The sequence below is a fragment of the Eptatretus burgeri genome, chromosome 16 (genome assembly GCF_056783735.1).
Source record: "Eptatretus burgeri isolate ZD-2024b chromosome 16, Ebu_testis_v1, whole genome shotgun sequence".
NCBI lineage: Eukaryota > Metazoa > Chordata > Myxini > Myxiniformes > Myxinidae > Eptatretus > Eptatretus burgeri.
This window is the reverse complement of record NC_140976.1, coordinates 25,743,150-25,758,119: the sequence shown is the minus strand read 5'-3', so window position 1 is coordinate 25,758,119 and position 14,970 is coordinate 25,743,150. Positions and strand designations below refer to the sequence as shown.

The 14,970-nt window shown below is 40.4% G+C and overlaps 1 protein-coding gene across 10 annotated transcripts in view; it reads right to left on the bottom strand.

Moving 5' to 3' along the window:
* Window positions 1-14,970, bottom strand: part of LOC147010737 (autism susceptibility gene 2 protein homolog) — a 473,526-nt gene that overhangs the window by 210,216 nt on the left and 248,340 nt on the right. For 8 of the 10 annotated variants that reach the window (XM_085859271.1, XM_085859277.1, XM_085859269.1 and 5 more), the window contains one exon: window positions 7,900-7,935. The exons of the other annotated variants lie outside the window; for them this stretch is intronic. In XM_085859271.1, the coding sequence (XP_085715397.1) occupies window positions 7,900-7,935 (36 nt within the window). The remainder of the gene's footprint in view (window positions 1-7,899; window positions 7,936-14,970) is intronic. 10 annotated transcript variants of the gene reach the window in all.

The window sequence follows — 14,970 nt, the reverse complement described above, 5'->3', positions numbered from 1 at the left end:
AATTTATTGCAAACCTGATACATCACAATGACGTCATATTCGTTTTTATGACGTCATCATTAAGAGGACGAGGATCTTAGCTCATTCGAGCTTGTTCAGGAAAGTATCCCTGCAAATGTTGGGGTGTGACAGTGTAGAGGTATACGGATCAAAATCGCTTGTTTTCAAATTTTCTCGTAATTGAGTGAAAATTTTTCAAAGAGCAAATTAATTAAAATATTATTACAATAAAATACTATACATTGGGGTCTGGTCATCTTTTTTTTCCCTGTGCAGCACAAGGCTGCAAGTAGCATCATTGACTGAGGGAGTGGCAGTGCTGCTGATGCAGTGTCCCTGTAGGTTAGAGCAGGAATTTGGAATTTGGCCAGTATGTCGGGGATAGCTCCCCAACTCTTCACGAAGGACACCATGAAGGGATTGTTAATGTCCACCAACAAATTCCAGCAGATGTGACGCCCAGTTTAACGTCCATCTGAGGGACATCACACACGTTGATTAATCATCTTGCCCGTGAAACACCAGGATGACAGTTTATAGCTGTGTTCAGATTTCCAACCAGGCTAGACAGCTTAGAGTGAGTGTGCATACCTCTCGGCCATCCTGCCATGGAGTGGGGATGGATTTGCAACCACTAAAAACAGTTTTCAATTATTTTCTTGAACACTTAGTTCGCTTGACTCATTCTAATCCTCCAATTTATTTTGTCTTACAAACCCGAGGGATTTCCACATGGAGAACCCAGCCGCAGTCATCACGCCCACTGTTCACAACGTGGGAGCTTTTGCCTGCTTTAAAATTATTTTTGCTGCACTCGAAGTTACTCTTTCGGAACAGCAGAATTTTTTTTAGTTTAATGCTTCGGCAATTTCACATCTTCTTGTGTAAATATGGAGAAGGAGGGCACACAGCCCTGCTTAAAAGTTATAAGATATATGCTTAATTCTAAGAATTTCTTTCAATTTGCAGATGATACTCCAGATTTCGACAATTATTTCATCCACGAGATCCAGTCCTCAAATCCAAAATCATATTTCGACGATACACTCAATCTGTGAGAGTGTTGGAGTGTTTCCAAGGTAAGGGATTTTTAAGCGGCTGAATCAAAATGGTAGCTAAGACCTCTGTGGGGTGAAGTTGGGCTGACCAAGGATAAGCCTTTCATGAAGGTAAACCATTAATTATCTTCAAAAGGGTTGTGTGGTGTTTAACTTTACCCAAATACCCAATTTTCATCCATGCACTCACTCCCTTGGAGTTGCGTTAGTATGCATGCAAAGTTTGGGGCCATTAGGTTTCATGGTTTTGGAGTTTATGGAGGACACACACACACACACACACACACACACGTATATATATATATATATATATATATATATATATATATATATATATATATATATATATATATATATATATATGGTATATGTATATATATATATATATATATATATATATATATATATATATATATATATATATATATATATATATATATATATATATATATATATATATATATATATATATATATATATATATATATATATATATATATATATATATATATATATATATATATATATATATATATATATATATATATATATATATATATATATATATATATATATATATATATATATATATATATATATATATATATATATATATATATATATATATATATATATATATATATATATATATATATATATATATATATATATATATATATATATATATATATATATATATATATATATATATATATATATATATATATATATATATATATATATATATATATATATATATATATATATATATATATATATATATATATATATATATATATATATATATATATATATTTATTTATATATATAAATATATATTTATATATATATATATATATATATATATATATATATATATATATATATATATATATATATATATATACATATACCATATATATATATATATATATATATATACATATACCATATATATATATATATATATATATATATATATATATATATATATATATATACATATACCATATATATATATATATATATATATATTTATATATATATGAACTGTCTGCTAATCCACTCATACTTTGGGAGCAGACACAGGGCACTGCAAGAAGAGGTAGAGGTCAGGCCACCTACATCAGTGCACTGCGGAGCGACACAGGCCTTGACAGCATTAACGAACTGAGGACTGCCATGCTGGATAAGTTGGTCTGGAGGTGCTATATTCATGGAGCCCGAGATGGCAGAGGGTAAGGCCAATATATGCCCTCGCATTAGTAGTAGTAGTAGTAGTAGTAGTAGTAGTAGTAGTAGTAGTAGTAGTAGTAGTAGTAATATATATGTACATATGAGGCTCCGCGAGGAGGAGTGATGTAAGGGCCACATCGGCCATTTTGGAGTTAATGCCATATAGCACTATTTTAACCCTTACCCTATCATCTGAGCCTATCATAATCATATCATTAAAAAATGTCGCTTACATCACTCCTCGCCGGGCCTCATATCTATTGTTCCATAGATAGATGGTGATAAAAAATAGTATGGACCATGTGATCGCTTTCATTAGATTTACTCTTGTAACAGAAAATTTGTTGGAGTAAGTCTTGTTCCCTCCACCACCAAAGGTGGATGGAGGTTATGTTTCCACTCCTGTCTGTTTATCTGTCTGCGAGCAGGATATCTCAAAAATCTATTGACGGATTCGGTGGACAGGTTGGGTGTGTGACAAGTATGAATTTATTCGATTTTGATGAAGATCCGAATACAGATCCGGATGCGAGAATTTCTTGTTTTTTTTTTTAAGCGATTGTTCACCATTGAGAAATGGGGCCAAAAATGATATATAGCATGATATTTCAAAAAGTTATGGACGAGTTGTAACAAAACTTGATGGATGAGTTGGTTAGGTGACAAGAACAAGGAGATTAGATTTTGGTTCAGGTCTGGATCCAGTTCTGGCCTATCAGTGGAATATAAAACGTAAACTGTTCAGCCTGGTGAATGTATGTGCTCTCCCAAGTGCTGTTATCGTTAAACTTGCACTGAGGAGGCAGTGAGCATGCATTATAAAGCATATAGGTGAAGATTGGTGTGTAAAACATCCTGTTTTTTGGCGAGGCCAGGTGAGGATTTGTGGCATTTGACACCAAAGGCACATTGGAAAGGGCATTGCGCTTTCGGAGAAATGACCACTACAAACTGTTTGGCCGGCAGGTCGCGCAAGCTGTGGCAGCAAGGTTGGCTGCGGAGCCCTGGAGAAAGGCAAAACACTTTTGTTCAAGGCCGTCTCACAGGGCGGAATGGCCCGGACGATGGCTCTGCCCACAAGCAGTGGGTGGCCAAGGAAGGGACTCGCCGTGCATTTGGGTGGTCCCAGAGTTCACGAGAGCCGTAATCATGGCTGCACAAAAAAGTTGGAACTGGACCTTGAAGAGGGGACAATCTCTCTCCTTCCCTCTGCTTGGCCACCCATCGACACCATAATCCCTCGCCCCCATCACATCACTCCTGCTATTCATCGTCAAGAGCTCCACCAGCCCTGTGTGCCAGCAAACCTGCATGCCACTCGATTGGGCCTGCCACAAGCTCTCAGTTGCCCCTTTGTTGTGCGAGTCCTGGTATTTGTTGGTGCCATTAGCGGGTGAGGCCATATATTTTTTGTGTATAAGATTGCATGTTACTTCTCCTTTTCTTGTGTGTTTTGACTGCCAGATCTGTACCGTTTATTGATTGTCCTGTCCTTCCTTATTCCCCAAATATATTTGGTAAATAAACCCCATTTTAATTATAAGAAGCATTTTTCCGTTTTGCTGCCTTTCTGTGTGAACATTGCCAGGTTTGGTTTCATTGGCTGATCCTTGGGAAGTTGTCGTTAAGGTTGGTTGAACGTAGTGTTTTAACACCATTTCATCATTTGCAGGGGTCTTAGACCACCCAGTTCACTCTGTCCATGTTAAAGGAGGCCGCCTGATGCGACAATATTAATGGACATACTCTGCCACGTCTACGTACTTCCTTTTGTAGTCGGTGAGCACAAATTGACATCATAATCCAAATTAATTCAGAATGCACATCCCATGGATCTATTTTCCATCTTTTTCCTACCTGCCGTTTATAATTATATTCTTTCCCATGTTTTCCGTGTCATCCAGGTGGCAGGGTGAGTAGAGCCCAGGGCTCTGTGGAGGACTTGCAGGCTGGAGATGTGAGGAAAATTGTATTTTTTCCAATTGAAGTGCACAAATAAATGATTCTTCCATTGACAACATGAAACGGAATTTGGGTTTTTTTGGAAATGGGAAAAGTGCTTTTTTAAAGGAAAATCATTGGCTGTACATAAGTGGGCAGATAAAGAAGTATGCTTTCGTTTGTCCACAATGTTGCTTGTGTGAAAGATTGAAAGGAAAATATGGTTTCCCCTCTCCCCCCCCCCTTGTTGTGAAAGAAAAAGAAAAGATGCAATTGGTTCGACCTCACAAGCAATGCATCAACATGGAAATGGGAAATTGAATTTGGGATAACAATGACATTACTGTATTACGATTGCATTTGAAACGAGGCCCGTGCCAAAACCGTGGTAGATAACTGAGTCCTTCAGTGTCACACTTGGACTGATTGTACACAACCCATTCAGAGCGCATGGCCTGAACCGACCCGTGAGCTCTTTCAATATGCCACTGGTGCGACATACACTCGGAAAGGTGGCCCAAATCCTTCTTCCTATCCCTGAGTGGAGGTGTACGAGAGAACCATAAAGAAGGCCTAAAGTAAGTGTCAAGTACAAGGATTGTTGTCTGTGCATGCTGCAAATGCAAGTAAAACAAGAAAGGCACTTGGTGGAGTGCATACCTCCACAGCCAGGCTGACTAATTTACATTTTGTATCCCACTGATAGGCCGGATCTGGACGTAAACCAAAATCTAATCGACTTGTTCTTGTCACGTAACCAACTCATCCACCAAGGTTTGTCCGAATCCGTCCATAACTTTTTGAGATATTGTGCTATGTATCGTTTTAGCCCTATCACTCAATGGTGAAGAATCACTGAAAAAATTATTGGATCCGGATTCGGATCTTAACCAAAATCGAATCAATTTTTCCTTGTTACATACCCAACCTGTCCACCACGTTTTGTCTGAATCCGTCTGTGACATTTTGAGAAATCATGCTATTTGTCGTTTTTGGCCCGATCACTCAATGGTGAAGAATCACTTGAAAAATTATCGGATCCGCATTCGGATCTTCATCAACATCTAATCATTTCGTCCTTGTCACATTCTCAAGCTCTGCACCAAATTTCGTCAGAATCCGTCCACAACTTTTTGAGAAATTTTGTTCGCAAACACACAGACAGACAGACAGACAGGGGTGAAAACATAGCCTCCATCCACCTTTGGTGACGGAGGTAACGATGATATGTGCAAAGCAAGCAGCAATTTCACATTATTGCACAATTTAAGTGACAGCCTCAGTTAACACAATAATTAGATGCACCTCTGCCTATACGACCCGGTTTTCCAATGCCAACATATTATATTATCAGCCAACCAACCGCATAAGCTTTAAAATCCTTTAACATACCGTCTACCACAACCCCCTATCTACCATCCCCCCCCCCCATCCCCACATGCACAACCAACGGCAACACAGCAAATGCTTGCAAGGCTTTCAAAGTGGACCTCATTTAGTTAAAAATTTACATTTGAAAAACCCTTCTGTTCGGCAGACAGCACAAATCCATCTTCTCACGGCGCCACGGCTCGCTGCATGTGAGCACTGCTGACTGACAGCGCGGCCAATTTGGAAAACAACCCCTGGCCCAGGCTGGCACTTGGCAAAGGGAGACGTTTGCGAATAAATTGCCACCACGGGCAGAAAAAGAAAAAAGAAAAACACCCAGAATCATCACGAGATGCCGTTGCCAATGACAACTTCACACAGGTATGGAAAGTTTTGAGAAAAAAACAACTAGTAGGTTTAAAAAGGAGCCATGGATACATTGCACCAGCATTGAGCATTGACCGATGAGAAAGAGGAAAAGGAAAGGCTAAGCCTCGCAGTCATCTCAGCTAATTCCCAGGATTTCTGCAAACGACTCTGCGGGGAAGACTCGCCTCACGTCTGTCCACTGACAATGTGGGGAGCACGATGAAAGGCACCTTTGTCAGTCCCCCGAAATTGCCTGCCAGTGTCGGTCCCCCGCAGATATCCCAGCTGGGTGTTAGCACGATCAAGTCCTTCACCAAACTCATTCGACTCAAGTCTCCTAAGCTGGGACTCAAAACTAGAAACACAGCAACGGCGGCCCAGCCGACACCTCTCTCTGACCCTGCGGGTCCCTGGCGAGAATACAGCACACTGAACAGATTTTGAGCATAGCTGTGAGGGACAAAGGGTGAGAAAAATGACCAAAATATTTGGGGGGGCGGGTAGAGTGAGGAGTCTCATCGTCTCATTCTTTATAGTCAACAGTAAGTCTACACATAAAATTACAAACAAATGGACCACGCACCAAGGTTTATCGGATGAACCAAAATAACGCATACGAGCAAATGAATTACCTTAAGAGCTTTTACTCTAAGGTAGACATGACCGTTCACTTGCACAAGGAAATATTATAATTCCGGTCAGAATAAGCCAACAACAGCAGAGCCGCGTCCACACTTGACACACATGTGTAACAAACGTAGAATAAAGATTTCTCAATGGGTTTGATATGTATTTGACCCTGAACAGATGTACTTTTGAACACCAGAGGAGCGGAGCAAAGGAACCGTTAAGCCGCGAACCATTTAATTTGCAAGATTAGCCGCAGCGTTACGGAGCAACTCGTTATTATTGAAGCGCCTTGTCGCATCGACCCCCAGAGGATGCAGCAAACATTTTGTACGTGCATTCGTAATGGCAGTAAATGACTGAGCTTGAGTGCACGTCCTCCTAGTGTCGTAAACCCACCGCAGACAAGCACACAAAGTCTGTGCCGGCAGGCTGCCATAGCCCTGTGAGCCCGCTCATACACTTGGAATACTGCAAAGTCCGGCAACGTCTGTTCGTTCCGGCATGGGAAGATTTTGTGGTTTTTTTTTGCTGCAATCGCTGCAAAACCTTCACTCCGCAATGCCTTACGGCAAGTTCCAGCAAAACATCCCAGCCTGTCCATGATTTCAAGAAGGCAGGTTGAAACGCCTGACAAGTATGCATACAACGACAGCATGTTCTATGGTACCATATAGGTTCGGACAAGCCGCTTCGTTGTTAGGCTTTCTTGCTCGAACCGTAATTTATAATCACTCTGAGAAAACAATGACAAAAAGGCAAGGATTTAATCAAGCACTGTTACATTTTCCAGGCCTAACCGCCACACAGCTGGTGTTGCACACCAAGGAGGCCTTAACCTGCAGCACTGTGTGTGGCCATGCCCCAGAGCCAAACAGGGCAACGGACTCTTGGATTGGATGTGACAGGTCTGCACCCCAACAATACTGCACTGCACGAAGCATGCGGATCCCCCCCCGCCCCCCCGCACGGTCCCCATCACATCGACACGTGAGCATATTAGCACTCATACTTTCGCCTCCGAACAGCCACGTACGCTTGTATGGCCTCAGCCGGCGCCTGTACTGCCATCTGCTGGAAGTGATCCATGCTGTGGAGCACATCCTAAATAATGTTTCTAAAACCTCACCTCACTCAATCTCTCTCACTCATCCTGTCTTTCTTTCTTTGTCACCTGACTCCTTAAATATTTTCAAAAAGCCCAACCCAAGTATTACTAAAAATGATTCTTGACAATGATGTAGACACCTGTAAAAAGGAAAAGAGTTAGGGAAGGATCCAGTGAAAGGGTACTTACAATGTAGCCACGATCCGATGTTGATTGCACTGAGCTCTGCAACACAGGAACACAAAACTAGATTCAGTCTCAAGACAAAAAACGCCTGCTGCTTACCTCATCTCATCATGCTTTTAACATAACACAACCAAGTACAAAAAAAAGGATCATCCTGCAAGTCACAATTTTAACAATGGATCATATTCACAAAGGACTAAAGTTTATCTCCATGGGAAAACAAGGTGTGGCTGAGATTGAGCGCTTGTGCTTTGCCAGAGAAAAAGCAACATATTTTGCTCTGATGAAAGGTAAATGGTTGAAACATCAGCTGAACGGCCCATGGTGATAACTACTACAACAACAACTTCAACGACTATTTCTACAACCACACTCGGTGACATAATGGTTAGAGAGCGTCTGCTCTGAGTCTGGCAGCGGTTGGTGGTTTGAAACTGATCTTGGCCAGTCATGCCAAAAAAAAGACTTCCAAAATGGTATGTGTTGCTTTTCTTGCTTGATGCTAAGCATTTAAAAAGGCTTGCGTATGGATAAACAACCATAGGTTGGTAACCATTGTACAGGCTTGATGGGCCTAATGGCCTCCTCCTGTGATGAAGTTTCTCGTCATGGAACTCATATGATGATTATTATTATTACAAAGGCCTCAATTATTACTTTTTTTGGAGTGGGGAGGTCGTCAGGAAAATATTTTGGCCCAAATCTTTCACAAACCAGGCGGCCAAACCCAACGTTCGACATGTTGATTTGGTCAGGAATTTGTATTTTTTTCAGGGAGCCGTCGATAACTATTCTTCGTGAAAAGGCACCGTGGGATCATTAACGTACAACTAATGTGAGCAGACAGGACACCGAGCTTGATATCCATCCAAGGAATGACGCACTTTATGCTGTGATGTCATGAACGTGAGGTACCAATCTGACCGTACATAGTTGGGTCGGGAATCGGACCCAGATTAGACGGCTCAAAGACAGGTCTGCCATCACTGCGCCATCCTATTCGACTTCCCATGGCGGTAAACATATTTGCTTGTTAACCTTTAGTTGAAAAACAGTCCATCATTTATCTCGTTCTCCGGAGCAGACCAACACATGAGCCTTCGCACAGATGAGCATTTTATGACAATTTTAAAATTCAATGACAAATTCTCCGACAGGTTCAATCTCATCACATTGCGTTTCAACAAAATGTCTGCCCACTCGTACAAACAGCAGAAAAAAACAAACGATGACATTGTTGTGGCATTATCATCGAAAACAAATTTCAAAGACAGTCACATTGCAATCGCAGCAGTACGGGCAATCATAACCACTTTCGACGGTTAATTTAACAGGTCCTCCTTTGGCAGGATAACCCCATTCTTCTGTTAAAGGAAAACAAGAAATGAAACCACAGTAAAATAAGGCAAAGGTCTGTGGCCTAGCTCTTGTGGCCGGAGAAAGTCAATGCCATCTCCACTCGAGCAGAACAAAGCAATTGGCAATTTCCTTCCGTGATGGATGTGGAATGGCTGCATGCCCCAACATATTCCGGCAGAAATTTCAGGCGATTACATTTTAACCAAATGCCATAGGGTTCCAGCAATTGAGAAGCCACTCAGAACTCGAGAGAAAGTGGAAAGAAAAAGAGACGGAGAAGATGGGACAGGCCCCCAATAGCAACAATAAAGGTGTTCAAAATGTCACTCATGCTTCACTCATTTTTTTTATTTTAAAGTGCTAAAAGTCAGGTATAAAACAAAAACTGATTTATAATTTGATACGACGAGGAAGACAATCAATTGAGGCTTTTTAAAATAGCCACATCGCTACTACAGGTGGTGCTGTTCACGCTTGAATGAAATAAAATCACCAATTTTTTTCTCGTTGTAAGTACAGTACTTCTGGTAGAGTTGTCTGCCGTAGTTTTCTAGTTGTGCTTGTGTATACAATCGTTGCCGAGAGTCTACTTGCGGTAGTTTTAAGTTTTCCTTCTTGGATTTTCGAGGAAATTCTCAAAATGGTGTTTTCATGCGTATCTGCCTTATGTGCTTCACATTTTGCAAAGAAAGTGAAAAAGCATCCGTTCATCGAGAGTGTGACGTGGGTGAAATTTCCGCGAGATCAGACTTCGCTGCATTGCTGGAAGAGCCCACGAAGGCATGGGGGAGGAAAGCCCAGATGGAACGGCTGATTAACTGATCATTAACAGACGGTCATGATTGTGTTCGCGACATTTCGACCAGTGAATCAGATCACTCCTGATGAACACGCCATCGGAGATCCAAAGTATTTTGCTTGGAACAACTGGGGGAAACCAGTGATTCAACGTCGGAATGCACCTATCAAATGGTCCATAGTCGCTGGCAATTAGCCATAAACTCTCAGCCACTCTGCCTCCAGTAACTCGCACCCTCTCTTGTGGCTCCAAACTGGTGCTTCGCGCCGAACCTGACACTGCATCCTCGCAACCGAGATGGTCAGGACTTGCAACTTGGAGTGGCAAGTCCCCACCCCAATGTCAGCAGTGAGAGCACAATAGATTCAACACAATGGTCTTCAAATAAATCAATTGGAAATACACAAGTTGCTTAATGCTTGAAAAGGAATCAAGACAAAAATAATAAGTTTAATGAAATTTTAAAAAAGCAAAAATATGAAACACTTACAACAGAGAAGAGTACTAAACTCTAAAACCTACTAAACTCTAAAATTTTCACAAGTAATAAAAATAACTAGAATGAGCAATCAAAGATTGCAGACCTTCGCTCAGACTTGCTTTGTGTTATTTTACTGCATGTATTTTATAGATGTACTCGCATTGTACTGTTCATACTTTATAGATGTACTCAAATCCTATTTGTACCATACATACTTTATAGACGTACTCACATTCCAATTGTACGTACTTTATAGACGTACTCACATTCTAATTGTACATCTTTATTATTAGAGAGCCGTTTGTGTGTGTCTCCATTTTTCTCAAGGGTGACTGAAGGGATCTTCATCAAACTTTCAGAGGTTCATCAGTGAGTGTTGGGGAGTGTTTTAGGGGAAAATTGTTTTTTTAAACAAAAAAAATGTTTGATTATTTTAAAAATCGCTCTATCATGCTAAAGCCTTTGTAGCGATGTGAAAGGTTATATTAAATGTTCCCTGAACCAATCCCTTAGTCTTAGTGGGTGGGTGTAGGGATGTGTTTTAGGCCCCCATGAAAAAATAGACAGGGCAACGCCAGGTAGCCATGCTCGTACTTAATAGAGGAACTCTGTTGGAAAAAAACAGAGAGCGTATTCTACTTCCTACCCATTAGGTGGCAATTGTGGGTGACGTTAGCACATCCTCTATGGACAAACAGACAAACAGACCCAATGCAATAGCCTCTCCTTTGGTGAGAGAATAATAATAATAATAATAATAATAATAATAATAATAATAATATAACCTCGGTATGGAATGTAAAACAAGAAACAAAATCTTTCATCAAATATTTACATACACGTTTACTCGTCTTGCACACAAACCCGACCAGCAGTATGCATGACAACCGGTGCTCGTAAAAAAATAAACCCTGAATAAAGCCATCTGGCTATTTACGACAGCCTCAATATGGGACTTTCAAAATGACATGTGAATGCCAAATGAGGCCTTTCACACATGCGCTGTGGGTGTGTTTTCAGCGACTTGCTTCTGCTAGCCAGGGCAAATTTAACCTGTCATTGCTTGCGCAATATCTCCAAGTCAAATAATCTTTTTAACATCATTTTCAAATGAAAGAGCAGCAATTTCAAAACGATTAACAAGAATCATTGTGTTGCTTGATACAAATCGGACTCACAAAAATATTGTACAGAAAGGTGACCTTCCTGCCTCTTCCATAGACTACGGGTGTACTAGTATAGAAAATACAAGGAATATCATTGGATGAGAGGTGTTGAGTACTTGCCATTTCCAGTTAATTCAAGCGAACTCCAGGAGTGAATAACGTGCGCACAACCTAGTCGTATAATTTCTCTTGTGGCACCAGAACCAAACAAATAAATACTTACAACAGCCCTCACAGCTCCCACTTCCCTCCCCACAACTCCGCCCCCCTTCCTCAACACGATTAACAATACATAACACAATTTTCAAAGTTGGTTTTACACTTACCATGCGCATTCACAAGCCCCAGATATGGCTTTCCCATCGCTATTAAAAAGCACCCAAATCCGATTTGATGCCTCCCTCAGGGAAGTCTGCCTGATACATCCAGCTCCCACATAAATATAGATAGCACAAGCTTTGTGTGTTTTCACGCAAGGAAGATGTCCTGTGTTGAAGAGTTGGTAGTCATAACTTTGTTCTTCATGACTCACAGCATTGTCTTTCCAACTGCACACTTCCATTAAATATATCACCAAGCCTGTCATGTTCATAGGAGGCACTTCCACAAGATTCAAACCTCATTCACTGGCAGCAAGAGTCGGAGGTTTGAGTAGAACGTTGCTATCTACAGTTCAGTCCTTACACTGGCCCACATGGCCGGGAGTTTCTGCAGTTCGGGCAAGCTGCAATATATCTCAGTCCTTTGGGGTAGCTTTCTCTCAGGTACTACTAAAACCTTGTATGCAGTGTCTGGGTTCCCAAGGAGAATTTCAGCTTCTTTTAGAAGCTTTGTGAGCCATTTTAGGAAACAATCCTTGTCTCACATGCATGATACAAATTCACATGCCGCAATCAACGTTGCTGCAAAGGGGCTCTGGTCGTGCGCACCAAGCATTCTGGGGTGGATTACGTCATTTCAAAAGTTCATATTAAGCAAGTTTTGTGCAATTGCATCAAAGATTACAATGGTGCTGATAAACTCAGTCAGTGGTAAATTGAAAGATGCGATTACCTTGAAAAGAGTAGTATATGTATGATATTGCCTCAAAATGAGCAAAAGTTAAATGTGGTACTGAGTGTGAAAATTAACAGTTACGTTTATACAATGTATACCAGGCTGAATAATTTACATTTTGTATCCCACTGATAGGCTGGATCTGGATCTGGACCTTAACCAAAATCGAATGGGCTTGTTCCTGTCACCGACCCAACTCATCCATCAAGTTTCATCCAAATCAGTCCATAACGTTTTGAAATCTCATGCTATAAATTGTTTTTGGCCCCATCTCTCAATGGTGAAGAATTACTTCAAAATTTTAGAATCTGGGTCCATATCTTCACCAAAATTCGTCCTTGACACACACACACACACACACACACACACACACACACACACACACACACACACACACACACACACACACACACACACACACACACACACACACACACACACACACATACACACACACAACTTGTCCACCAAATTTCGTCCAAATCCATCCATAACTTTTGGACATATCATGCTCACAGACAGAAAGACAGACAGACAGAGGTGAAATCATAACCTCCGTCGACCTTCAGTGACGTCGGTAACAACACTGTTGAAATGTTTTATTAGGGATTTTTTAAAGAATGTTTCTTTTCCCACAAAGAGTGATGTACTTGTACGTTGACAATGATATATTTTACCCAAAATTTATCCCCCTCCCCACCACCCCAAAAGAGGAATTGCAACAACTCTCACTAGAACAAGATTTTATTCTAAATTAACTGTTACTAGCTCTTAACAACGTTGGGCTCGATTGCTTACCTGCAGTGTGTTGTATTAAAAAAATTAATCGATGAGCTTGGACCAACACTGCCAGATTTTATGTACATTCCACAAGAACGTTTACTGTGCCTCATTCCTAAAAAAAAGGGGATTTACAGCCTTTACGGAAATGGTGACCCATTTCTCGACTCTGTACAGGTTAAAAATGTTCTCAAAAGTCATAAATCGTATCGTGTAAAACAAAACCTTTTCTTATTTAAACAAATAAACATTTTGATCAATCTTGTTGTATTTTTAAAATGTGTATTCATGACAACATTTCTATCAATTTGAGACTTATGGATGGCTTTTGATAATATCAGTCATGAACATTTATTTTGTATCTTAAAGCTGTTCGGTTTTGGAACAACTTTTACTTCCCACGTCTCATGATTGCACAGTCATATTTTTCGTATTGTTAGCATCAATAATAGCTTATGTGCACCATTGCTGATAGTGAGAAGACTACACCAAGGGTGTCCTTTAACGGGCATTCTCTATTCTCTCCATATTGAACCCCAATTCATTTATCTTTGTGCTCGTTCACCAAGATTTCCTGTGTTGTCAGCACTCTGTACCTATGCTGATGACGTTTGCATCGTCGTGTGTAATGGCGACGGTGTCACCATGCTGCTATGAAAACAATTATTTGGCTTGTATAACTTATCATTTATATGCTTGTGTGCAATGCTTCATAAGTTCTGGTGTACGTGTAACACGAGACCTCCGGAACAATGACATTGAAACATGGCACTCAGAAGGACATATTGCTACAAATGTTGTAATGTGATCGGTGCGAGCTGTTTCCCACATTTTCCAGGAAGTTTTACATGCCCCGAGAAGCCTGGGACTTCATTTTGATCCCAATAGCACTGACCCTTCAATACATGTTAATCCCCTTCCTCAGTTAAATATTACTTCAGCTGCATTGACAGAAACGGTTGTTTTGTCTTCCTATTCACTTTCCAGCATCATAAAGAATGTCTGTGCCACCTCTGTGTTGCAATTCGATATCCTTCCATGTGCAAAAAATATAATAGGTTTGGATCGAGAGAGATAGAGATAGAGATAGAGATAGAGATAGAGATAGAGATAGAGGTGTTGCTCTCGCCCGCAATGGCTTGCCATGTACGTCTCACCAATTTTGAAACGGACTGGTGATATCTCATGGAGAATTATCCACATCATTTTACCGACGAATGTTCTATTGTACCGTTTCAGTATTTTAAATTCATCATCATGTCCCTTTTGTATGGTTTCTGAAGATTGGTTGTGGAAGACTGAGCCCACTTTTTATTTGACTCTCACAATTGTGTGGTCGCATGAATATTCCTTTTTCTTTAAGCACTTTTATTCTTCGTTTGCAACTAGATCATAAAAAGACTGTGGAATCTGCACTTCGTAATTTTTTAATA